Source organism: Scomber scombrus, chromosome 9 (genome assembly GCF_963691925.1).
Source record: "Scomber scombrus chromosome 9, fScoSco1.1, whole genome shotgun sequence".
Classification (NCBI taxonomy): Eukaryota; Metazoa; Chordata; class Actinopteri; order Scombriformes; family Scombridae; genus Scomber; species Scomber scombrus.
Window position 1 is genome coordinate 16,495,217 of NC_084978.1, and position 24,687 is coordinate 16,519,903.

Below are 24,687 nucleotides of genomic sequence, written 5' to 3' on the forward strand. Positions count from 1 at the left end.
CCTAATTTAGACCAGTTGACAAAACAATCTCACCTCAAGGTCCATGTCATTTGAAGTTCCACTCTGGCGCTTTTGACCATATCACATGATATTCATCAGTAGATGAAGTTTGCTCGGTTACTGTCTGACATTAAGTGCTGATAAAAGTAAATCTGCACATCTACAAACTCCTTGGCAGCTGAGCAAACTACATCTGTTAAGGAAACTTCAGAACAGATAGTAAATGGATCTTGCTGTGACACAAGTTCAGAAATGAACTTCAAACCTCAAATTTAGCCCCAGTTGAATTTTAAATTTGGTGATTTGACACCAAATGAATACTTACTGGGAGGCGTTCTGCAGGTCTCAATGTCGCAAAACCTTTTTTCTTTCTGGGCGTCAAGAAAATAGAAAAAAAAATAAATCAGTGAGTAGACAGATCAGAGAATCCAGTCACTACGGAGGAAAACAGGGAACAATATCCATATACTTTTGCTTCAGTTTTTAAATGTCAAAGAGCTGAAGTTGAAGCTCTTTGTTGAATTTTCTTGAAATAATCTGAACACCTAAAAGCCTCCTCTCCCAGTCCTTCAGGAGATGTAAGGTGCACCCTATCTCTATATCAGTTTAACAGATGGGGAAGGAACCACATATGTAACATACAATTATGATTTAGCATTTAATCCACACTTCCATGGTCATCCTGGAAAAAACAAAAATAAAGGTTTTCCTGATTTCTGGTCATTTTTTTCTGTTTTACAGTCAAACCGGGTGTCAGGTGAGTTTGAGTAGAGCAGGCGGACCCAAATGCAAAAGATTTTTACTCCTGGGACGTGCATACAAAAATCAATAGAAGACTGAACTGAAAACGATGACTTGAACACTAACTGAACTAAGAAATCGATGGATAACAGATGTCGAGATGAGGGCAGACTGGGAGTTGATTGGCTGTGAGGACACAGGTGGCAATCAGGACGAACCAATCTGATGCAGCGCAGGTGTTAAGGGAAAAAAGAGCTGGGGAGGAGTGCAGGAACAAAAAAGGGAGCAAACTGAAAACCATAACCCAGAAAACACATTCTTACACTACCCAAACATAAACAAGCAAAATTGAATCCCTAAAGGGACCGAACAACAGAAGTTAACAACACTGGAAACAGAACAAGCACAAAAAGTCCAAAACCCATGAGGCCATGACACTGGGAGTCAGTTATATAAGTTTGGATGTGACACACAATCCAATCTCATCATGATCATGCTGAGTCATCGATGATATAACAACAGCGTAACAAAGTGGACATGATGATCCACTCCACTGTAATGTGGTCAGCATGGCTATCACACAGTGAGGTCAAAGGTCAGGAGTTAACAGTACTCTCATGATGAAAATGGCACCGGGTTCGTTAGTCTGAGAGTTTTGGTCATCCATTTGTTTTGTTTGTTTGAATCATGAATGTCATGTGTTGCTATTCACATGGCTTCCTGCCCTCATTACACCCTTTTTTTTGGATATGCCTGTGCTCCTTTCTGTGCTTGTGTACGTGACAGCAGCAGCAATATTACAAGTGAACGTGAGAATGCTCTGTGAAATAACCAGTATGTGTGAATCTGGTCTGAACCAGAAAGGAGGGCAAGAGAGCATGCACACACACACACACACACACACACACACACACACACACACACACACACACACACACACACACACACACACACACACACACACACACAGATGCATCCACACGGTGCCCCCCAGGACCAGGAGTGTGCCTTTGTTTGCTGGTGTAACATTTCGACTCCTCCTTGCTGCGGCTCCTATAAAGCACCAGTGGTCCCAGCAGCTCATTGGGGTTTGCAAACTTCCACCCGAGGGGACGTCACCTGTCAGCCTGGGCAAGACCACTGCCACCACCTCCATCACCTCAGGTCTCTGCTGCAAACTGACCCAAGGTAACAAACATGGCTCCTTTTGAGAAATCCATGGAGATGATGCCCTTCAAGCAGAGGAAATGCCTCGGTAAGTCACGTTTACAGTTGATTCTTTGATCCACTTTAATCAAAATATTAAGATACTGGTTTTAAAAAACAATTAAAACATCTGGAAATGTGTGCTTCACCTCTCTTTAGAAACAAGAAAAGATGAAGTGTGCAGCATTCGGTCTAAATTTCCCAACAAGTTGCCTGTGAGTTGGTTTCTACTCTAACATTTTGATAGTATTTTAAACATATTTATCTATTTCTATAAAAATGTTTCACACCATCAGCTGATTGCAGATTTGTTTTTGTGTGCAGGTGATTGTCGAACGTTACATCCGTGAAAAGACCCTCCCCCTTTTGGACAAGACAAAGTTCCTGGTTCCCTTTGAGCTCACGTTGGGTCAGTTCCTCTGTCTGCTCAGGTAAGTCATGAGGATGACGAGGAATGACTCATTTCTCAAACAGTTTGAGACCAATTCGTCATCTCCTTCCTCAACAGTTGTTTCTCCTCGAGACTGTCAAACATGTCGCAGTCCTCTCAAAGCTCCTCTTCACCTCTTTCTTCTTCTTTCCTGTTATTTCCCCTCCTGTCCCAGTCTCCCAGTCAGACGTTGTCTTGCTTTATTTTCACTGTTTCTCTAATTGGGAATGTTAGTATTGGCAGGGGTAGAAGAAGTGCTTAAAGCTGTTTTCTTATGTAAAACTAAGTTATTATTAGCACAATGTACTAAGGTGGAGCTTTTAATTCTTATACTGTATAATGCTGGATAGTTTATTGAATAATATTGCATCATATTTTATTTGTCATGTTTTGTGAAAGTAGATGTATGCATTTGGGGTACAATGAGTTATAATAGTATCATAATTCACTATTTTTCTAAACATCATAATAAAGCTAAACATGTTTGGGGCCCTTTTAGTTGGGGGCCACAGGCAGTTGCCTGGGGCCACAGCTGATGATTTATTAAATATATTCACATGTAGTTTGAATCTACATCTACAATCTCAACTCAAGTCCATTTAGTAGCTTAGTAGGGATGGACTTTACCTTCAAGGTAAAAGTCCACCCCTGCTCATTCTCTGTCTCTTCTCCTTAGAAATAAGATCGACCTGGACTCGACCCAGGCTCTGTTTCTTCTGGTGGCGGAGAAGAGCATGTCCTGTATGTCCTCCAGCATGCGGGAGGTCTACTCCCGCTACAGCGACCTCGACGGCTTCCTCTACATCACCTACGCCTCGCAGGAGATGTTCGGGGCACCTCAACCAGCAGCCAGGCCGCCCTGCTGAGCCTGAAGCAGATAAAATGAACTCAAACACAACCAACACTGGACCAGATGATCTCTAAAACTGAACTGAGCCATCTCTTGTTGTCCAGTTTTTTTTTAGCATCGAACTGCCAATCAGCCTACCTCATGAACCTCTTGGGACTTTTTAAACAACGCATATTCACTCCATCCCTCCTTTTTTATGGCTAAAACACTGTAACAAGACTGGACTGTGATGGGCAAGAGTCACCTGATGAAGTCTTTGTTTACAACTGATTCCTTATTATTATTATTCTGTTGGGAGACATAAAAAGTAAAAGATTGATTTTTGTAGAAGCCAATACATGTTTTGGAGGTTTTTTAAATTCAGGAAACAGTAAAGAAGATGACTGTTGTGATCTCTGCTTTGTTGCATCCAAAGCTCCAAGAAAATAGTCAAATTTGTGGTTTGTTTTTGCCTGTTTTTGCTCCTCACGAGTCAAAAAATCTTCAGAAATGATGTGTCTCAATACAGACAAACCCATTGTACAGGACCTTGAACCACCCCTCCCTCTTAATCTCACAAAATCAGAGTCAGCATCTTTCTGGTAATCAGACTCCTTTGTAGCACTTATCTCCCCCTTCCTCCTCTGCTGTCTTTGATTGCCTCTTCATCCTCGTCTTCCCTCAAAAATGTGAAATTGTGCACCTGACTCATTATCACTGGGTGAAAACCTCAACTGTATGCTGCTCTGATGTGTTTTCTGTAGCATTATGGCAAAAAATAAATTCTTATCCTTTTAACTGATTGACTTTGTGTGATAATTTCATATTTTTTAAAAGGTGATAATATGCTGAAATGTTAATTTAAATAATGACTTTTGTGCCGATTTATGTGACTTTTGATACAATTTTCCTCTTTTAGCTTGAAAGATAAATATTTTATATATTTCTCTAACAGCTTGATGTTGGATATAGGACATTTTGAGCAGTTTGATGAGTTAAAACATAAAAATGGTCAATTTGTTTTATTTTTTATCACATTTAAGGCCTTTTGGGTGGATTAGGATGCACAATACTGACAGCAGTTGAAGCAATGGGTTTGTTACTCTTGAAATGCTGTGTGCTTGTACTCCTGTATTGTACACACACACATACAGGTGTCCCATTCCTCACTTGCCTCTGAGAAGTGGCACTCCCTACACAAGGCTGCGTTATATAAGTCCGACCCAGTCAACTAACTGTGGGGGTCAGTGTGTCAGAGGGCTAGCAGGATTATTTTTAGACATGGAGGAGACAAATGAGACCCAAAATACAAACAGAGGGAGACACACACAGTAGGAAAAGGGAGGGGGGTGTTGAACAAAGAGTCAGGGGAGTGACGAGAATACAGATGAAAAACAAAGATGTGAGGGGTTTATAGAAGTCCGGTAACAGGCTTATATTGAAATGTAATGTTTAATGGCTGTTATTAACTGTTTTTGATGCGTTTTTTGGATTTCAGATTTGTATTATTTAGTTTTTATGTTAAATGTTTTGTGCTTCTTTATGTCTTTTATCATCTTGGGACCATGTTGGAAATTAGTGTTTCCACTTTAACATGTTACACTTTGGATTTTTGTTTTGTTTATCTGCTCCAAACACTTTTTTTTTTTAAAAAGAGGAAGGAAGAGGGAAAGAGAGACAGTGACGTGCTGACGGAGGAAGATAGGAAAAAGGAAAGCATGTAAAGGAGAGATATACAGTGGGGGAGAGGGACAGCTATCTAAACAGAGCGTAAGGAAACTCATATACAGTCACGATGCCTCTCACTTCACACCACTGTGGAAATTCCAGCAGCTCTCTGTCAATATATTAACATACCAGAACAAGATGTAAATGATCTGTTTTCAACACGCAGGACTTTTCTGAGGGAAGTTCCCTTCAGTGCTTCAGTGTTAGTCTCAACTTACAGCGGTGGAAAGTAAAAAAAGGTAACAAGTGGTGGAGGAAGTATTTTAAAGGACTGCTTTCAAAAATGCATAATATATTATTAGCTCATCATATGTTATCATATGTCAAATATTAATGTGTAACTATAATCAAATAATCAAATATGAATAGAAGGTGAACTAGTAACTATGTCAGCTGAATGTATTGAAGTGAAAATTAGGCTGCAATATTTCCCACTGAAATGTAGAAGAATAGAAGTGGAAATGACCGGTATGTGTACCAGAGCCCCCAGTCAAGAAATAGTCCCACACATGAAACTCCTCATAAAACCACAACTTGTAGTTTTTACACATTTTTACTCGTTTTCAGTTGTATTTAACAAGTAAGATATAACATTTTGATTGGTGAGCTTCAGAGTTGCTGGTAGGTAGATTTTGTTCCCATTGGTCAAGTTAGCTGTTAGCTGTAGCCTCAAATGAAACAGATATGAAAGTGGTTATTTTTTCATCTTCTCATAAAACTCTGGGAAAGAAAGTAAATAACCAGTTAGTAGACAACATTTCAAGCAGAATGAGGCACTTTCCTGGTTATATTGTCAATGTAACTTTATCATTATTTGCAGCACCGCTAATCTACAACAGCACAGATGAAAACAGAGTGAAATATGGTTTATATTAAATATGAGAAATCTACACAGCCCCTTCTTATTGAAGAGCTTCAGTCAAAATGTCCACAGTAAGCAGCTGATCTGTACTGTGGCTGCAGAATGAAACATCTGGAAATAAACAAACAATAAAAAGACATACGGACACCTCCAAACCGGCCTTTGTGTCTATCCAAAACACAACACGTGTAATAACTTATCAAGACACAAGAGAGCGCCTCTGGACTTTATCAAAGAATGAATCTACCACTGTGCTAAAAAAACAGATGAGGATCATGGGTATCTGATCTAGTGAGTCAGTGAGCAGAATGTCAATGAGTCTGCATGCAGCCTTGTGTGTGTGTGTGTGTGTGTGTGCGTGTGTGTGTGTGTGTGTGTGTGTGTGTGTGTGTGTGTGTGTGTGTGTGTGTGTGTGTGTGTGTTGATGAGAGAGAGATGCATGACTGTGAGAAAATAAAATATTAAAAATAACACTGTGCTTTTTTCCGGGGTAGATTTGTTCCTTGTGTCAGTGGTCCGAAACATTCAAAACAACCAGGTGATATGTGGAAATATGTCAACATACAAGTATGGACATGTGGTGACAACATGAAGATATTGAATGAATCTTGGCAATGAATCAATCAGCTGGTTGTCATTAGTAACAATAAAGGCCTCACCTGATTTACACTCCGCTTTCTCACACCTACATCCTATTTGACTCAAACACACAGACCTCAGAGCAGTTTATATGATGTTGCAGGTTTACGAGGTGAATGTAAAGTGAAGTTGCAAGTTTCATCTCATTTCTTACTTCCATATGAGGGAGCTTCCTGTCTCTCTGTTTAGGATTTGTGCTCGTCACCCTGTGTCTGGACTGAATTTCTAGATTTGTTAAATTGTCTCCATGTGTCCTCTGAATGCTCAAGTGTCTATCTCTGTCACTTTTTTTGTTCAATTTGCCCTCAAGTTCAGTTCATCCACACAGAAGAGTCATGTCAAGGGTTTCCTGAGATAAGGCTGACAGTGACTCTCTCCGGCCTACAGAGGGCAGCACATGACATTGAACTTATTAAAACGAGGTCATTTCAAAGTATAGTATGTCAGTCTGGATGACCTCTGGGTGACTCAGTCCTTAGTATGACCCTCGATGACAAATTACTTCATATTAAAACCAGGATTCAGGTCAGATTTATTCAACAGATATTATTTATTTTATTAAGTTTTTCCAAACTGCAATTAGTAGACTTATAAACCAACATTATTATTTTTATTTTTTTTGTAGAAAGATTCAATAAAAATCCACATAACCAGGAGTCAGATGGTTGAGTCTTCCTTTTTTATTTATCTGGCAAAATAATAAAAAGGGAAGCATTTGGAAAGAGTCAAAAGTTAACAGTCAGGAAATACAAAAATATAGATGAGACTATTCTAACTGATTTATTTCCTCTCTCTCCAAATGAAAAAAAACGATATTTCTTTGGATCAACACATAATAATATGGACTGTATACTTATAAGACATCTTCTACACAGGATGTGTGTCGACATGGTCATGCAACCTCCAACTACCCCAAGTAATCAGTACATGATCCAGTAAGTCCTTTCATCTGTTGGTAAATCAAACCCCCTCCTCCACCCCCCACCCTCCAATTTATTTCTAATAGATACCTGAATATTTATCCCCTAATGCACAAAGATCAAACTCCCCCCCCCCCCCTCCAGTCTATTTCTGGTGAAAGCGATTCCTCCTCACGGTGGGTCGGGAAGCCTACAGGATCACAGCATGTAGTTGGAGGACGATGTTGTTCATGCTTGTTGGACTTTTGTCGGCAGAGTCCGAAACACGTAGCAAAGCGTTGACATGGCTGGCTTCCAGGCTGCTCTTTCTCCTCCTCCTCCTCTCCACACCTCTACTCTTGGATCACTGTCCCGCGCTTGGACGGGGGCACCAGGTGTTCGGGCAGCGTGGGTGGGAGCTCATGGCCCTCCAGCTTCACCTTGATCAGGTGGTTGGCCAGGGCGAACTCGTCGTCGTCGAGGAGGCCGTCTTTATCCACGTCGGCCAGCTTCCAGATCTTTCCCAAGACCGTGTTGGGCAGCTTGGACTTCAGCATCTCCTTTTTGGCCGCAGCGCCGGACACTTTGCCGTTGATGGGAGAGAGCGTGTAGAAGATCTCATCGTATGAAGGCTTGTCGCGGCCCACCACCCACTCTATCTCGTCGATGCCTTCGCTGGCTCCCTCGCCGTAGCCGTGGCCGAAAGGCCCGCTCATGGTTCCCTCGAAGGCTCCACCCTTGACGGTTTGGCTGGGCATGGCGGCCTCCTCCTGGCGCACCATGGCCATGAGGCGGGCGATGTCGTTAGCGAGCATGTCTTCCACTGCCTCCAGCAGTTTGGGCTTCAGCGCGGCGAACTTGGCGAAGTCCTGACCGTTCAGCTGCTCCTGAAGGGAAGAGTCGAGAGAAAACAGGAATTGGTGATAGAAATAGATCAGTCTTCAGTGGCTACCAACGCGAGCTGCATACAAGAAGCAGGATTTCCTGACAAACCAGGAAAAATAAATCTCATCCCCGTCCTGGCCCATCCTGGAGGGCAAAGGCCAGAAAGAAAGGCAAAGATGTGAAGAGAGTAAATGTTGGAAGGTCATTCTACTCTGAACCATTTATATAACGAGCCAAAAATATCATTACATGATGGAAACCTGCAGTTCATTCGGACAGTAAATCACTGTCTCCTGTCTCGTTATCCACCGCCTCTTTTTCTTTCCTTTCAGTCTCACCTGCATCTTGGCAAGGTTAGGGAAGTCTCCAGGTGAGATCTGGTGCTCCTTCTCGATCTTTTGGTAGATCTCTCCCAGGTTGGCTATCAGCTCCTTCTTCTTGGAGTCCTTTCCAAACACGCTCGGCATCTCCTTTTTCAGAGAGCTGATAATGTAGGCCTGCACCTGGAGAGCACATTCACAACAGGACACACACATTTTAGTGAACTGTGGGGAGTTGGATTGATCATATTTTTGTAATTTTGTGCTTTATATTTCTCCATAGATCAGTCTTCAATGGGCACTGTGTTTTGAAGAAGTCCTCCTACACTCAAAAATGTGTTTTTCTTCTTGTTCTTACAGTTGGATGTTTGAGCTTCAGTGTTGCGTTTGACACTTGAAGGATGTTTTCACACCTTTCTGCTGACCTTAAATCATTTAACATGAGCAGGAGTTGTGACATCATGACTAGTTTGATAAACTGATAATAAACTTTACATTGAAACAGGATAGTTAAGTTTTTTAAATGAAAATTATTTTTGTGGAAAAACTGTTTGAAAGCAGAGTATTTTTATATCTTTGAACATTTCTGGAGAGAATATTTAAAGTTGAGAATTTAAGCAATATACATAGACTGCCAGCGGAAGTAAAACCAATTCCTCTTTTCTTCTTCTCAGTGTTATACCGCTGCTAGTTTATTAGATTAATATAATTCTCTGAAATACTTTTGTTCTCACTTCTCCTTGCGGTTGGTTTTGAAAGTAAATATAAGCAAGAGGCAATCATTTTACATGTAGTTAGATCCTTATAAATGTCTTGCCAAAGCAAAGTAGGCTGGCCGTAGATAAGAGGCGGTCATGATCATGTGACAGTCATGGAGAGGGAAGAGAAAATATTATTCAGCAGGTGTTACACTGTAGGGTGCAGCAGACGGTGATCCTGGAAAGCGAGCGCCATGAATTCCCTGAGGCAGCAGGAACTGTAGATAACTGTAACTGTAGATTTTTGTTCAGTAAAAATATGCCGACAAAATCAAAGTCTATTAAAAAAAAAACAACTATGAAAACCTCTCAGTAAATTGGCTTGATAGGAATTCCACTGATATGGTGAAAAGTATACTACTATTGCATTTATTCATTCATTTACTTTACTTTTGAGGTGATTTCATGAGACATTTAAATCTCAATTTTAATTCAGATTAAGGTATTTTTATTCTTGAGTCAAGTGTAGAGAAAAGGCAGAATATGTGTACATGATAAGTACGTCACGTTTGGGCCGCTGATGAATCTATTAACAGGAGAGGCTTAGACACGAGCTTGATGCAGTTTTCTAGTTGGGCGTGGTTGACACTGACCTTGGCAAGGCGTGCTCGTTTGATGAGGTCATTGAGTTTGCGCAGAGCTGCGTTGCGAGGCAACGACTGGATGTCTACGAACAGATCCTGCTCCTCCGCCTCAAACAGCTTCCTGTTATCTGGGACCAACAGGGGCTGGGCCCAGAATGACCCGATGTACACGCGCACCACCTGGAATAAGAATTGCACAAAGTCAGTCCACATTAATCTCTGCCCACACCCACATGAGAGGAAAGTCTTTCACAGGTCACAGACATGATGACGCTGCAATGAGGTTCAAATGAATGAAACAGACCCAGAAACACATTTGTATACTTAAAGAAAAACAAAAAAACAACCCCAAAAACAGACAAACAGGATGTGCGAAGACATGATATAAGACACTGAGGTTGTAGGTGAAGGAACAAATTAAATAAAGTATGTGCTGTGCTTTCCATCCTGTGGGGAGTGTTTATGATACAACGCACTCTCAAAGTCAATGAATAATTGTCCACATGATCCAAAGGTTTCTCTGGGATCGGTTTATGAATATAGCCCTGGATCAAACATTAACCCGACAGTCAAGGAACAATCACAAGACCATGGCCGTCCACTGCTCCTAATACTTACGATGGGTTAAATGCAGAGACTGAGGACAAATAAGGTAGCTTTACCTTAACTGTGATCTCGGAAAAACTTGTCAGTCCAGATCAGTCTAACATGGTCACAGTTTCCCTCAAAACATTAACAGGCTGTAACACCTTCAGTGACCTCAACACCCAAGTAAAGAGCGGCTCATTATAACCGCACGAAGAAGGCAAATCCTAGCAGGAAACTTACTCAATCCACATTTTAAAGATTTATTTTGGGCTTTTTTTGCCTTTATTTTAGATAGTAACTGGCAGAGATTCCGACAGGAAACAGGGAGAGAGAAAGGGGAATGATTTGAACCAGAGAAGCTGCGATTATGTGGCATGCGCTCTAACCACTCAACCACCAAGGCGCTCCCACAAATCTATAATTTAGAAAGAAATCAAGTAAGATCACACATTATTTAACATTGAGTCTATTACCTCGGGTGTGTTGATGATTTTGCCCAGGGACCACATCAGCGCTCCGTACACCCTCATCAGCTGCTGAGTGCTGATCTGGTCAGCCTTGTTCAGCACCACGCGCATTTTGTCCTCGTGGTTCTTGAGGGCGCGGATCACCTCGGAGAACTCGTCTGAGATGTCCAGCTTGTGTGCGTCGAACAGGAGGATGATGCGGTCCACGCGCTCGGCAAACCACTCCAGCACTGCGGCAAAGTCGTAACCTGGAGAGGAGAGAAAAGGGAAGAGAGGTGAGTTGATGTGTGTCAGTGGATTTTTCCACACTCTGAATTGACTGTCAGCAAGAGTTTTGAATGTGTCTCGGCTGAAAAACAACCTGTCTGACATCCGTGACATTCCTAAACTCTGAGACAGCTACAACACTGTGGAGGTGAAACACAAACTACTATCTACATCTGTTTATTTCACAAAAATGTCTCTATGGATACCAGAAGGGAGCGGGACTTGCACAGGAAGTTAGTACTTAAAGTGACCATCAAAACTTCCTCTTGAAAAAAAAAAAAAGATTCTAAACTGCATAAATAAATGTAAAGTTTGACTGAAGAGTGTACGAGAAAGAAAATGAAAAAAGTGAGAAAGCTACTGACTAAAATCTTGAAAAGCTCTCATGGTCATTTTGCAAACACTTGTAGGGCCGTCTCTAACTTCAGCTCATGAGTTTCCCGTGTCAAGAAAGATGTGATGAATAACTTGTGATGAATAGCTTAATATTCGTATCTAGTCAGAGTAAATTATCTCTGCAAACTCCCTCACAAACAGTTATTTTCTGGTTTTCCACTCATGATAGTTTGAAAGTATCTCTCACATTTTCCACTGAGAACAGCAGGCAGATGTGTGTGGAGACATAAAACCTGACAGAGAGCTCAAAGGCTCCAATCAGTCAATAAATTTTGTTGCTGCAGGCTTAATTGTGGGTTCTACGTCCATATTCCACGTCCAATAATGTTTAGATAACAGCTTTGAAGAGGTGGGGCTTTTCCCCCTTTGGTTACCTATTAACTAGCTTCACTGACACGGAATGAGAGGTGCACAGAAGTAAAGATTGTTTAAACCTCTGGAAGCTATGAATTAGCCTCAGGGATTAAATGACCTCTATGCACTACTCTCTTATCCTAAAATAAGAAATGTCAAGAGTTTTTTTGATCATTTATGCAGCGTCATTTTAACGCTACAAAGTGACGTTCTGAGTCCAGAAACTCCATTTCTTTTTTGAGGTTATTTGAGAAACGAGAGAGGGGGTGGGTGGGGAGGCAAACTCAAACTGCATAAAACTGAACTTTTTCCTGAACTTTGCTTTGCCTCGAGAGGCTGCGGAGGGAGAAATAGAGAGAGAGAGGGAGAGAGAGAGAGAATTATGGTTTTGATTAGTGAGTGTGTGTGTCATCTGATCAGAGAAGAATGCAGTTGCTCTAAAAGCTCATCTCGGCTGCCGCACAATCAGCGCCAGATCTGCTGCACACGCATTCCAACATGGCTGGCTTTTGTCTGTGTCCGAGCACGTGTATACAAAAGAGAGACGGAGAGATATTGCAGTGGACAGTTGGGAGAGAGAGAGGGAGAGAGATAGAGATATAGATAGATGGGAAGGGAGACAGAGAGACTAAAAAAGAAAAGGGCAAGACAGAGAGAGTGAAAGTGACAGATATGGGTGAGTGAAACAATAAGAGTGAAAGTAAGAGAGGAACATGTGTAATAGAAGAAGAACGTGGATGACGGACACTGGGAAACACCCACAGGACAAAAAAAAGGGGAAAAAAAGAGAAAAGAAAGCAGTGAGTGCGCATGACATTTGAAAGTAAAGGGGGATAAAAGGGGGGATATTTTAAGTCCAACATCCCCATGGGAGTCAGCTGAGGACATTTGCTCATTCTTTCTCTCAACATGTGTCGGGGGGAACTAGAAGGAGTGACAGCTGCTCAAGCTGAGATTTACTTATAGCCCGCATCAACAACTGCAACATCTCTAACATGCAAACATGCACACCGAGCACTCAGTGACAGTCTCAGAGTGTCATCATGGATACAGAGCAGAGAAATGGGCAGACCAGGCTGTCGAGGTATTTTTCTTTTTGAAAAATCAAAAATCTGGTAATATTAGAAGATACATTTTAAATCTCATAGGTTATTAAAGGAGTAGTTTGAAATTTAAATACGTTTTCTTGCCAAGAGTTGGACGATGTCACTACATAGGAAGCTAGAGCCAGCAGCTGGTTAGCTTAGCCTGCTGTAACGAGCCTGGTTTTGTCTGAAGGTGACAAAATCCGCTGACCAGCAACTCTAAACTTCCGACTTTTCGCATCTCATTTATTTAATCCATACAGCAACTGAATTGTAAAAGAGGAAGTCCGACATGTTTCCTTGCAAAGCCTCAACATGGAACATGGTGGGGGTTTTTCTGTAGCGGGTCCTCGGCTCTGGAGTGGCCTGTCGGAGGCCACTAGACAGGCTGAGTCTGTTGATGCTTTTAAGATTTATTTTTATCCTTTATTTTTAATTGTGTTTAACATGTTTTTATTTTTATTTGATTTCTTGAGTTTAAAACTATGTTTAAACTTGTTTCTATCTTTATTACCACACCATCTGCTATGCACATATATGTCTTTATGCCTGTATCTCTGCCTGTGAAGTACTTCAGTGAGAAACCTGTTTGCTTTTTTAAGCGCTACCTAAATGAAACAAACTTGAAAACTTGAAACATGTCATTTTTACACTTTGGTTTTTATACGGATTAAAATAATAAAATAAGTAAAGGGAATTAAGTGCACAGCGCTGTCAGCTGACATTGAACAACATGGCTGCAGAGCTGAGGTTCGCTAAGTGGAAGTTTGGCTGCAGAGGATTTGGAGGTATGTCAACCACCAGGCTGTTTAAGGACATGAGAACACGAGGCCCAGCGTCAAGCCATCAAAGTCGACTCCAGTGCTGCTGAAAGGGTAAACCAGTGGCTCTGGATTAAGAGGATAGGCACCTGGGCTCCGAAATAACATCAAGAACAAGGTGACATCGGGGGGGGGGGGGGGGTCTCATCAGTGACATGCTGAGGAAGGACAGCGCCCACTTGAAAACCCTGACACGTCATCGCTGTTCCCTCTCACAACAGCAAGGTCTTATGGTAAGTGCAGCAAACGAAAGATCATATCACCTTATCCTAAATAAACCGTAATGTGTTAATTTGTGAGCTTTAGAGGTGCTGGTTGGTGGATTTTGTTACCTAGCTATTTCCTGTCTTTGTGCTAAAATAAGCTGACGGCCTCTAATTTAAATTTAGAGTACAGGCGTCAATTTTCTCATCGAACTAACTTGTGAGAAATTACTCAATTATTTTGTCCTGCTGGTTCCTTTATAGTAGTTCATTAAGGAACAAATACTGCTGACCTCAACAGAAATTATTGCATAATCTAAGAATTACGCAATGTGTACCATAAAGCTTGGACAACGTTATTTCAATGAGTCAGTGAATTTGTGTGCAAAGCTCTTTTGGACGTGAGGGAGGCCTGCAGTAACTCACACAGGTTGTTTTAACCCTGAAGAAGAGAAATCGAACGTTTCTGTCACTTTAACAGTAACAAAACTGACTGCTCAACCGTCCAGCTTTTTTATAGTGTTATAAAAATATGTACGACGCTGCTCCTCGTTAAGATACAGACGTGTTTGTCTATGACATCTGACACTTGTTAGCAGATTACAGCACTGAGCTAAAGTCTGAAATAACACAGCAGTTTCCTGAAGCCCGGTACAAACCCAATATCTGCTAGTATTCGGAGTATGTCCAGACACACACACACACACACACACACGAGCCACAAAATCCACTCGTTCTTGTTTATATATGACACAGTGGAGTACAGTATTGTATCAATGTTTATATAGAAACAGAGCAGAGGATAACGTGGGTCTTTCAGTGTGTGTGCGAGTGTGTGTGAATGTGCGTGTTGGAGAGTAAGAATGTGTAAGTATGTATGTATAGAAACAAAGCTGTCTGAGGTGTGAGGCATCAGATTTTTATCTTATCCTCCTCTCTTTGGTCGGGGGTCACCTCGGCCTGCACCAGCGACTTCATTCACACACACACACACACACTTCTGTAGGATCCTTATCAGATGGCACTAATTTTGGTTTGTATGTTTACAGTCGCTTATTTGGCATTTTCAGTGTCTTTGCAGTACTCTTTTTTTCTCTCCTCCTGCTTCTTCTTCTCTGCTGCGTCTCACAGGAAACTGAACTCAATAAAAAGCAGATTGACTGTGTATCAGCTCTTGGGTGGAGGGGGTGGGAGGAGGGCAGTCTTGGGAAACACTCTGCTATGTTTGCCATTTTACTCCACTTCCTTTCCCTACAGTACGCAAAAAAGCTGCTGCTGTACATAGGCTTCCTCTTAAAGGGGCTCAAACCAGGTACAAAAAGCAGAAGTTGTGCTCAGCTGCGCTGTTATCTTCTGCTTGTGTTCTGTAAAATCATCAAAAGTTAAAAGGAAAACTGTGTGTGCTGCAACTCTGGACTGACCCTGTAGGTCACAGCATTGTCAGAGCACGCTGAGACAAAAATATAAATTGATTTATTCCCGCGGGGCGTGGGGAATGACTCTGATATAATGTGATAAATGATACAGCGTGGGACGGAAAGTACACAGAGTGACAGAAACACTGATGAAGAAATTATAAAAAAAACCCCAGCTACATTAAAGAAATCTTTCGGTAATAAGTCTGATCTGAAAACAAAAAGAGAGAAAAACTAAAGGGAAGGATGTGAAAGAGGAGCGTGCCCTAGAAAACCACAGGTACAGAGACAGGAAGTAGACTTCAAAGTGCTTTGTGCCCCTTTGCTTCTGTCAAGCTGTGAATGCCTCCATCAGATTTACATGAGCTATTTGGCCTGAGGGGGGGTTAAAGAGTTAAATACAAGTTTGACAGCACTACGAGCAAGACTGCTACAGTTTGACTTTGAAAAGCCAAAACAAAATACCAGAGAGAGGCTTAGAGGGAAGGGAGCACATACGTTACTAAGCATGTTTCCTTTTTCTTTTTTAAACTTCCTGTAGGCGTACTTTGCATGTGTGCAGAGCTACTGTTTACATTATTTCAGGGTGCTTGAGCGGAGGGTGTGGCTCTGTCAAAAAACACTTGTTACACTCGTGAGTTGCTGAGCGAGAGGGTATGAGGGCGAGTTAGTTCGTCAGACAGACCTCTGCTTATCCTCTGTTTCTCCCCCGACAGGATTCCTGGAGTATCGATGATACTGATGCTCTCCAGGACCGGGTTTGGCATCTGGGCACACATGAACCTGCCGAGAAAGCACAGGGCCAAAAGGGGAGGGGAGAGAGGGGAGGAAGAGAAAGTGAAAAGAGAATGAGTATGAAGGTAGAGAGGTAGAGAGGGAGGATGGGAGAGGCAAAAAAACCAGTCAGGTGAGAGTGTTTACACATAAGCGTGGCATTAAACAGATATTATTGTGCAGCTTTAAGTAACAACCGCCCTGCTCTCAAACATCAACACTCGCTGCTGGAAAAACTAAACATGAAGCTCGAAGACGCAGCGGTGGGTTTGAAGAGCAGAAACTGTGGATCAGGGTCGAGCGGCTACGCCTTTTTCACAACTACTTGTGGTTAAAAATGGTCATATGTGATGATTATAGGTTGTATTTGAAACTACAAAAAGACTGTTACTATCAGGCTTGATTAATCTGTCATTTTCTTGATTAATTGATCAGTTTTTAGGTGTATAAAATGATGAAAAATGTTTCCCAAAACCCAAAATGGCCCTTTCCCTTAAAAAATAACTAAAGGATTATTCTATTATCAAAATAGTTGCTAATTGTCCTAGGTTGGTTCTGAAAAAAAAAAAAAGGTTACAACTTAATAATACTTTCATGATTGATTAATTGATTACTTTTTGGGTCTATAGAATGCAAGAAAATGGAGAAAAATGATGATCACTGTTATCAAAAACCCAAAATGCTCAAACTCAAATATCTGTCTTGTAATTAATGAATTGTCGCAGCTCTAGATTAATCATCTTATGTATAAAAATGTCACAAAATAGTTAAAAACTGCTTTTTTCCCTTCTATAAATAACCCAGATGATCAATAAATTATCAAAATACTGGCTGATTAATTTACTGTTGATGAACTAATCAGTCAATAATGACTAATTATGAATTGTTTCAGCTACAGTTGAGACTTTCCATGTTGTATAGTTCACTTGTTTTTTCCTCAGCAGTCTGCAGAGCTTTCTGGCCGTAGGACGCCTCCATTGATGTAAGAATGTTTGGGAAACACTCGGACAATACACTGTAATTCATGAATTGTGGGTCTGAGTCATTCTCACTGCTAAGTAATTCACTGCACAATGGTCTCCTTTAATCCTGGACACCGGGGTTTTAAACTTTAAAGGGGAGTGTCACTCTCTAACAGAAAGTGGGCCGGGACACACTCATGCAAACACAGACAGACACACACACACACACTAAAAAGTGTGAGAAGATGCGTGGTTTTACATAAACCCACGGCGTCCCACTCAGGACAAAGACAGGGATTGTTAAGGCACCCCTAGACTTAAAAGTGTTGCTTCTCGCTCCGCTGCCCTCTCCGTCAAACTGAACCGATACTCACAACATGAGCTCTGAGGCACTGGGTCACAAGACCGGGAGAACTGTGCTTTTACATTCCTGCTGCAAAACCACCCTAAGGGTAGACACGCACGCACGCATGCATGCACGCACGCACGCACGCACGCACGCACGCACGCACGCACGCACACACACACACACACACACACACAGCAAACCCTAAGAGAGGTACCGCAACACGCGCAGGGGGGAAAAAGTAAAAATCCAGGGACAAAGTCAAAGAAATATGAGAGAGAGGCTTCTCTCATGCAGATCCTATGTATGTTATTACATTACAATAACACTGACGGCCAAAGATAACAAACACGCAGCTCTTTTTTCCCCCCGAACTCTCACTGCTGATGGCCGACAGGATGATATCCAGTTGGAATTTTCTGGATCAGGTTTTCCATTTAAACTATCTATCCCAACATTTTCCATACAGAGCTTGTAGGGGGGGGGGGGGGGGGAAATGCACAACTGATGAACTCAAATTCTTAGGAAACAGGAGGATCCGACCAGGCACGGTGGGCCCCAGCACATACCTGAGATCCTTTACTGTTAAATTATGTGTCAGGAGAGTGAGAAACCTGTCGGCTGCCTACTAACACCCTGCCTGGTACGTAATCGATCAGTATGTACTGCTTACTGTCTATTTAAAGAATGATTAAGTCTGTCGTCACCAGTGGACCGTTCACACTGAAGAATATTCAAGAAAGACAGTCATGCAATGCGGTCACATGACTGTATCACGACTGATAGCAGCTCGTCACATTTCCGAAAACTTAGGACCAAACGGGTGTTATTTGGATCACATATCGGGAATCTAAATGGTTACTTTCTCAACTAAAAAAACTATTAAAACTTCATAAAGTGACGGCAGCTTTTAGCCCGACTCAGAATCTCCGCCATTGTGCACTCTGAGGGGACCCAATGCATTATGGGTCAGCAGAGTATGTCGAGTAAGGTCACGCTCAGCTAGTAAACATCTGCGCGTTTCTCACGTACACAAATGTTGGAGCGCGCTTGACATCACGCTTTTATGAAAAGTCCGTTAGCATGACGCCTGGATTAATATTCCATGTCGGACCCCTCATACCCCCCCTCCCGGCCTAATTGGAAGTCTTCCTCTCTTGCCTCACTTCCTGACCTTTGACCTTCACTCACATTGTAACCTCAACTTCCAGAGGAGGAGAGGAAGCGGAGTTGGCCGGCGCCCGCACTGGGGATGTGTACCGGGGAGGTTACAACTGTGTCACTTTTCCATGTTTGCTTCCTCTAAACTTTTTCTCAGGGTATGCGTTGGATTAAATTACATCTTTACATGTGTGTAAATATGTTCATGTGTCCTCGGGTGTGTTTGTTCCTCTGTACGGTGACGAATATGCGATCTACAAGGCCTTGTATGTATGTATGTATGTGTGTGTGTGTGTGTGTGTGTGTGTGTGTGTGTGTGTGTGTGTGTGTGTGTGTGTGTGTGTGTGTGTCAACCGGTGTCTCAGTAAAGTGCAGAGTCAGTGTCCTTGAGCAGGACAGTGCAGACCAGGGCGGGCTAGTGTGGAACCAAGACTTTGCTGACTCTGATTTTACTGAGTAATGGCTCACAGAGAGCACACAAACACACTGGGGCCCTCTGACTTCTGTGGCATTTTACCTTAAAAAAAAGGAAGGAAGTGTGAAAATAAAATGTTCTGGGTTATCTGGGGTGGGAGAGACACATTATCTTTATTTACTGACATTTATTATCTAGACCTTGCTGTACAAGCAAGCAGAAGAACCTGAAACTTCGACAAAAATGGAAATGAGGGGAAAGATGTTCGCATACGCCAGCTGTTCCCTTCTGCCAGGAGGAGACTGTAGGTGTGAGGGTCCCATGACGTTACCTCTGTTTATTCTCCTCGTAAATTAGTGGTTATACTGAAGGTAAGTCCTACCTGAGCCTGGTAGTTAAAGGCTAATCCACAGGTTGAATGACTATGGTTTAAAAGGGCTGATCATACTGAACCGGGTCCCTGTGTTGGTATTTTCTTCTCTAACTCAATTAGCGGTCTGACCCTTTATAACCCTTCAACATCTACACTTATGAGCGAGTTAAAAAAAAAAAAAAAAAACACATTCAATAATCCCCACTGCTGAAAGCCAATCAAAATATTTTTGGCCTTCTGAGAGGAAAATGGAAAACTTGCTTGGTCCGAGCCAAAAAAAGCCCAGTTCCAAATGCTCGTCTTGACAAAAGTTTTATCGACCTGCGGAGGCCTGCTCCGAGCTATGTGCTGTCACGACTGATTAATTATGTATTAGATCTACACGTTTAACAAGGTCATGCACCTGCTGTTGTCAGACTCGCATATATCTGCTATGTATGATGATGTGAGCTACAAAAATCCTTTCATTCATTAGGTTGATCTTTAGACCACTTAGCCCTGATTCCAAAGAGGACCACAACTCCCATGAGTTTGACAAATGATGCTGAGGTGGACAATGGCCTTTGTTGATGCACAATCTTATCTGGTTTCCCCTCAGGTCTGTAATAAACTCCAGGGGTGAACAGGCAGTATGTGAGGTCCCGGCACCACCCAATCTTTTAACACTGAAACGCATTACTTCATTTTTTTGGAGGAGGACTGATGTTGTTTGACAGAGGTTAGCACTCATGCGAGATAAAGTAAACACTCCACATAATTGAGGGAAGGGATTGCAAAGGATAATGGAAATAGGGCTATCGTAAGGAAGTGTCGGCCTGATTGTTTTGGCCTCGTGTTGTTTGTGCTAATACGGTGTTTGGTTGATAATCTGAAGCTAATAACAGATTAAGATCCTGACCGTCCGCAAGTACATCATCATTATTTTTGTGTATTATTATCTCCCTACTCCTGCGTAGGGGGATACCACAGAGACAGAGACAGATACAGATACAGAGAGAGAGAGAGAGAGAGAGAGAGAGAGAGAGAGAGAGAGAGAGAGAGAGAGAGAGAGAGAGAGAGAGAGAGAGAGAGAGAGAGAGAGAGAGAGAGAGAGAGAGAGAGGTATTTACATCCTCTATAGGAAGTGACACCAATAACAAATCGGCTGTGTTAGCCACCTGATGACATCACACATCCATATAAAATAGACAGGATTAAGGATGTTTAAAGATTTAATTTGCTTGCCCCTCTCTCACATTTCACTCTGAGCCTGGACCACTCACCGAAATCCTGGCCATCATCTCACTCTCCTTTTTTTTTTTTTTTTAACCTCTCTTTTCTCTCTATTCAGTTTGTTTCACTTTCTGTTCTGCTTTTATGTTGCAGCTTTCTATAATTTCCTAATGTTTTCCACTCTTGCCTTGCACTAATTACTGTAAGCCCCACCTGAGAAACACTTGAGTCATCTGAGGTTTTTTTACTTACTTTTTTTCTGCTTTAGACTTTGACATCCGGGTGAATAAAAGAAGCAAGTGTCAGTCCGAGTGAGTCATAAAACTGTAGGAGGGACTGTGTAAGTTTCCTCTGGATATCATCAGGCATATCTTAATGTCACAATACTACAAGTAGAGCTGCAACGATTACCCATTGAATTGATTAGTTGTCAACTTTTAAATTAATCACCAACTATTTTGAAAAACTGAAAATCTTTGGATTGTGGATAAAACAATACATTTGAGGACGTCAGCTTGGGCTTTAGGACATTTATGTCCATTTTCTTACATTTCATAGACCAAACAACTCATCTACTAGTCAGGAAAGTAATCAACTGATGAATCAATGGTGAAAATAATCGTAGTTACAGCCCTAACTACAAGGAGATAGACGCAAAAACCTTTAACCCGTGGTAATAAGGTTTCACAAGGCCCACTCACAGGTAGTGAAAAAGGGAGTTGGCTTGTAGCTCCTGTGATGTGGTAACACTTATATGGTTCAGGAGGTATGAAACTTATGACAGCAGCCACATCTGAGGACAGGACAAGGTCAGTGCGGTTGCCTAGCAACACAACTTAACAACAATTTCTCCATTGAAGGGGCCACACTGGTGACACTGGGACAAAACTGTCTGTGTGGAGTGACACTGCCAGGTGCTCAGAGATAAGAGGCTGAAAAAGGGGAAAGGAAAGGGAGGCACAGTGGTAACTTGCAGGATCTTGCTCCAAAGTGAAAGGAAAAGAACTTGTGTGAGTGGTGTAGGGTGTTAGGAAAGCACCTTCCTGTCCTTGGTTTTTACCAGACTGGCTCAACCACCTATCTATTGACACTAAACATCCGCATTCCCTGAGGATGATGAAACGGGGAAAACTGACTCACTTGGTTTTGACAAGGCTGGGGGGGGGATAGTACATGTAAGGACTTGTAGTGTATGGAGGGGATTTAAACCATGGGTGATGTGTTTTAATGACACGTTTCTGTTTCTCAACTCGCAGCTGCATCCTTACTGAGTGACATTTCAAGACAAGCAATGACATATAATCGACTCATTCATACATTAGTCAATAGCTTCAGTGCCCTAGCCGCTCAGACCCTATAATCTAGCTGAATTACATTTTTCACATTGCTTGGCTATAAGCTGTTTAGTGGGGTGTTGGCAGCACACGGGCTTTTACCTGTTGAGGAAGGCGTTGCCAAAAGCGTTGAGTTTGCGGAAGGGCTTCTTGGGGTCGACCACCAGCGCGTTGCCCGGTATTACCCCGTCTTGCTCCCCGTGCATCACCGCGATGAAAGAGTCTGTGGTCGGCTCGGGGCCAATCCGCATACCGGGGAAGTCCTGCTCCATGAGGTGCCGGATAAAGGTGGTTTTCCCGGTGGAGTACTGACCCACCAGCAGGACCATGGGCTTATTGTCGAAGTCGGCATCTTCCAGCGCAGGGGAGTGGAAGTCGTGGAAGCGATACGTGTCCTCCAGCGGGAACAGCTTGGTCCGGTACAGCCGCCGCAGACCCTCCGACACGTTTTGAAACAGCTCCGGGTCCTTCTTCATGTTTTTCCTGAACATGATTTTCGCCCCTTTAAATTGACACCGGCTGTGTCAGTTTCCCCCTTGTGGATACGAAGCTTGAGGTGTTGGTGTGGATCCTCTCACCCTGTCAGAGAGTAGAGCAGCTGCCTGCGGTAGTGAAGCAATGGCTGGGCGAGGTCTTGGAAGTTTTTGTCCCCACCTCCTCTTTAGCTAGCTAACCAGTCATTCAGGAGGACTCCCTCTTCAGCTGACGTTGGCTTAATGTTATATTGCCAGCCTCACCCCGCCGTAAATACCGAGCTTTTGCTTGATAAATATCGTGTAATGCTGCAAAATTACTGTAATAACTCCACCGTGGCAACTCTTTAGCTGTTCGCTTAGCGCCCGCCTGTCAGTTGGTGAACTAGCCGCAGCAGCTATACTTTTTTTTCTCTAGGATGGCAAAGATATGACTCGCCCTACTCCGCCTCTGATTGGTGCATCCTGGCATTCTAACCCTGGCCCTAACCAATCCCATTCTTCGTGCCACTAACCCAACCAACGAAGGCAACGAGTACCAGCCAATCAGAGGCAGAGAAGAGCGGGTCAAGACTTCATCGTCCTAGGAAAAAATAGTTGGTTAACCGGCGAAGCCAAACAGAAGCGGAAATACAACCTCTACCATGCCAGCCAATTTCCCCTCGGACAGAGAAATACATCATTCTGAATTTGTTTATCATTACGTTTAATCAGGGATGTCTTCATGGGTGATTTTGATGTCCTAACTAAAATGTTTTAATAAACAAATGTCCTCAAATATCCCTGCAGAGAATAGTATTCCCCCAATGCAAATGTTCTGGTCTTCTATTTATAGGGACTTAAACTGGAAAAAGGCCAGATGGAGAATACTAGACAAATATTGTTTTAAATATAAAATTAATGAATAAAAACGTGTGATTTCTGTGGTCTAAACAAAGAAACAGCATTGGATGTATTTTTCCATTGTATAGGCTATTCTTAAATATTTTGGGTTGATATGCAAAACTGACGTTTTATATACGTTTATTAACCTCTATTACAATAAAAGCAAAAAAGACTCAAATAATATTTGATCCATTTTTAACATAAAGACTGAATTGAATAATAACTGAATTGAAATAACTGAAACTGAATAACTGAATTCCCTGGCACTTTGCTTCCTCTTTTTGTTCATTAAACTTGTTTTTATCTTACTGTTGTTTGAGTTTGACTGTTGTCAACAAAGTTGAAGGGGGGAAGTACATTAGTAGTGAATTTAATGTGTCTTATAGTTCCTCTGGAATAGGTTTCAGTTAGTTTAATATCCAAGACCAATACTGGACCTTTCTTTACCACAACACTATCTGGTAATTGACACTACTTATGTACTGTATTTTACTGGCACTATGATTGTACAGTGTATGTAAAAGAGTTATAGACCGTGGATGCAGTTTTAGGCCCTATTGCTCAGTTTTTGGTTATAAATTAAGATCAAACATTATAGCTTTCCAGTTTTGGAGTTTGTACTTTCAGTTTGAATCTAGGCTTTTGAGCCTTGGAAAGGTTTGTAGCCTGACTTGTCTGTCCTTTTGTTTTGTGGACATCAACAGAATTAAGAAACATAAAGTGACCTCTTGTTGACCACTAATTAATAATGTTCTTGCCTTTTGAGGTGCTGTTATGTATGAAAGTGTTTTGACATAGAGAATGTATAGAAGTGGTATTGTGATTTGCTTGCTTTCCCTTTTTGGCCTCCATTCTCTCTGATGTCTGTAGTTTCTTGTGAGTCTATGTGGGTTGGGCACCTCAGGGTGTGTGATATTTGAATAAAAGTGTTTATTTTTTCATTCCTTCATTAATTCATACATCCATCCATGTCAGGGAAATTTCCAGTAATGTTATGCCATTTACTGAAAATGCTTCTCTGATATTTGTAGTTTCAGTTTTGCTTCTAATTTAAGATAGCTGTATCAAATTACACACACTTTCTCACACACACACACACACACACACACACACACACACACACACACACACACACACACACACACACACACACACACACACACACACACACACTCACACTTACACACTCACTCACACACATATAAGTGATAAAACAGTATGATAAAGAAGCCGATAGATGTTATTATTTTAATTTTATTGCAATGAATGAACTGC

At 42.0% G+C, this 24,687-nt stretch overlaps 2 protein-coding genes across 2 annotated transcripts; one reads left to right on the forward strand and one right to left on the reverse strand.

The window, feature by feature from the left end:
* Positions 1 to 1,938: 1,938 nt before the first annotated feature.
* Positions 1,939 to 3,243, forward strand: map1lc3cl (microtubule-associated protein 1 light chain 3 gamma, like). The gene is made up of 4 exons (XM_062425223.1): positions 1,939 to 1,996; positions 2,107 to 2,162; positions 2,272 to 2,378; positions 3,054 to 3,243. Exons 1-4 carry the CDS (start codon positions 1,939 to 1,941, stop codon positions 3,241 to 3,243), a joined length of 411 nt encoding a protein of 136 aa, XP_062281207.1.
* Positions 3,244 to 7,485: 4,242 nt separating this feature from the next.
* On the reverse strand, positions 7,486 to 22,894 carry ehd1a (EH-domain containing 1a). The gene is made up of 6 exons (XM_062425519.1): positions 22,157 to 22,894; positions 16,163 to 16,260; positions 10,943 to 11,184; positions 9,891 to 10,061; positions 8,558 to 8,722; positions 7,486 to 8,221 (listed from the first exon to the last, which is right to left on the reverse strand). Exons 1-6 carry the CDS (start codon positions 22,543 to 22,545, stop codon positions 7,688 to 7,690), a joined length of 1,599 nt encoding a protein of 532 aa, XP_062281503.1. The 5' UTR covers positions 22,546 to 22,894; the 3' UTR covers positions 7,486 to 7,687.
* Between the last annotated feature and the right edge of the window lie 1,793 nt (positions 22,895 to 24,687).

What these genes read in the sequence shown, in the direction of transcription:
- ehd1a (XM_062425519.1), bottom strand. Translation starts at nt 22,545, where the DNA reads ATGTTCAGGAAAAACATGAAGAAGGACCCGGAGCTGTTTCAAAACGTG. An exon ending in GGCAACGCCTTCCTCAACAG is followed by an intron (nt 16,261 to 22,156) that starts GTAAAAGCCCGT and finishes CTTTCTCGGCAG; the next exon opens with GTTCATGTGTGCCCAGATGC. An exon ending in AACGAGCACGCCTTGCCAAG is followed by an intron (nt 8,723 to 9,890) that starts GTCAGTGTCAAC and finishes TGTGCTCTCCAG; the next exon opens with GTGCAGGCCTACATTATCAG.
- map1lc3cl (XM_062425223.1), top strand. Translation starts at nt 1,939, where the DNA reads ATGGCTCCTTTTGAGAAATCCATGGAGATGATGCCCTTCAAGCAGAGG. An exon ending in AATTTCCCAACAAGTTGCCT is followed by an intron (nt 2,163 to 2,271) that starts GTGAGTTGGTTT and finishes TTTTGTGTGCAG; the next exon opens with GTGATTGTCGAACGTTACAT. An exon ending in CAGTTCCTCTGTCTGCTCAG is followed by an intron (nt 2,379 to 3,053) that starts GTAAGTCATGAG and finishes TCTTCTCCTTAG; the next exon opens with AAATAAGATCGACCTGGACT.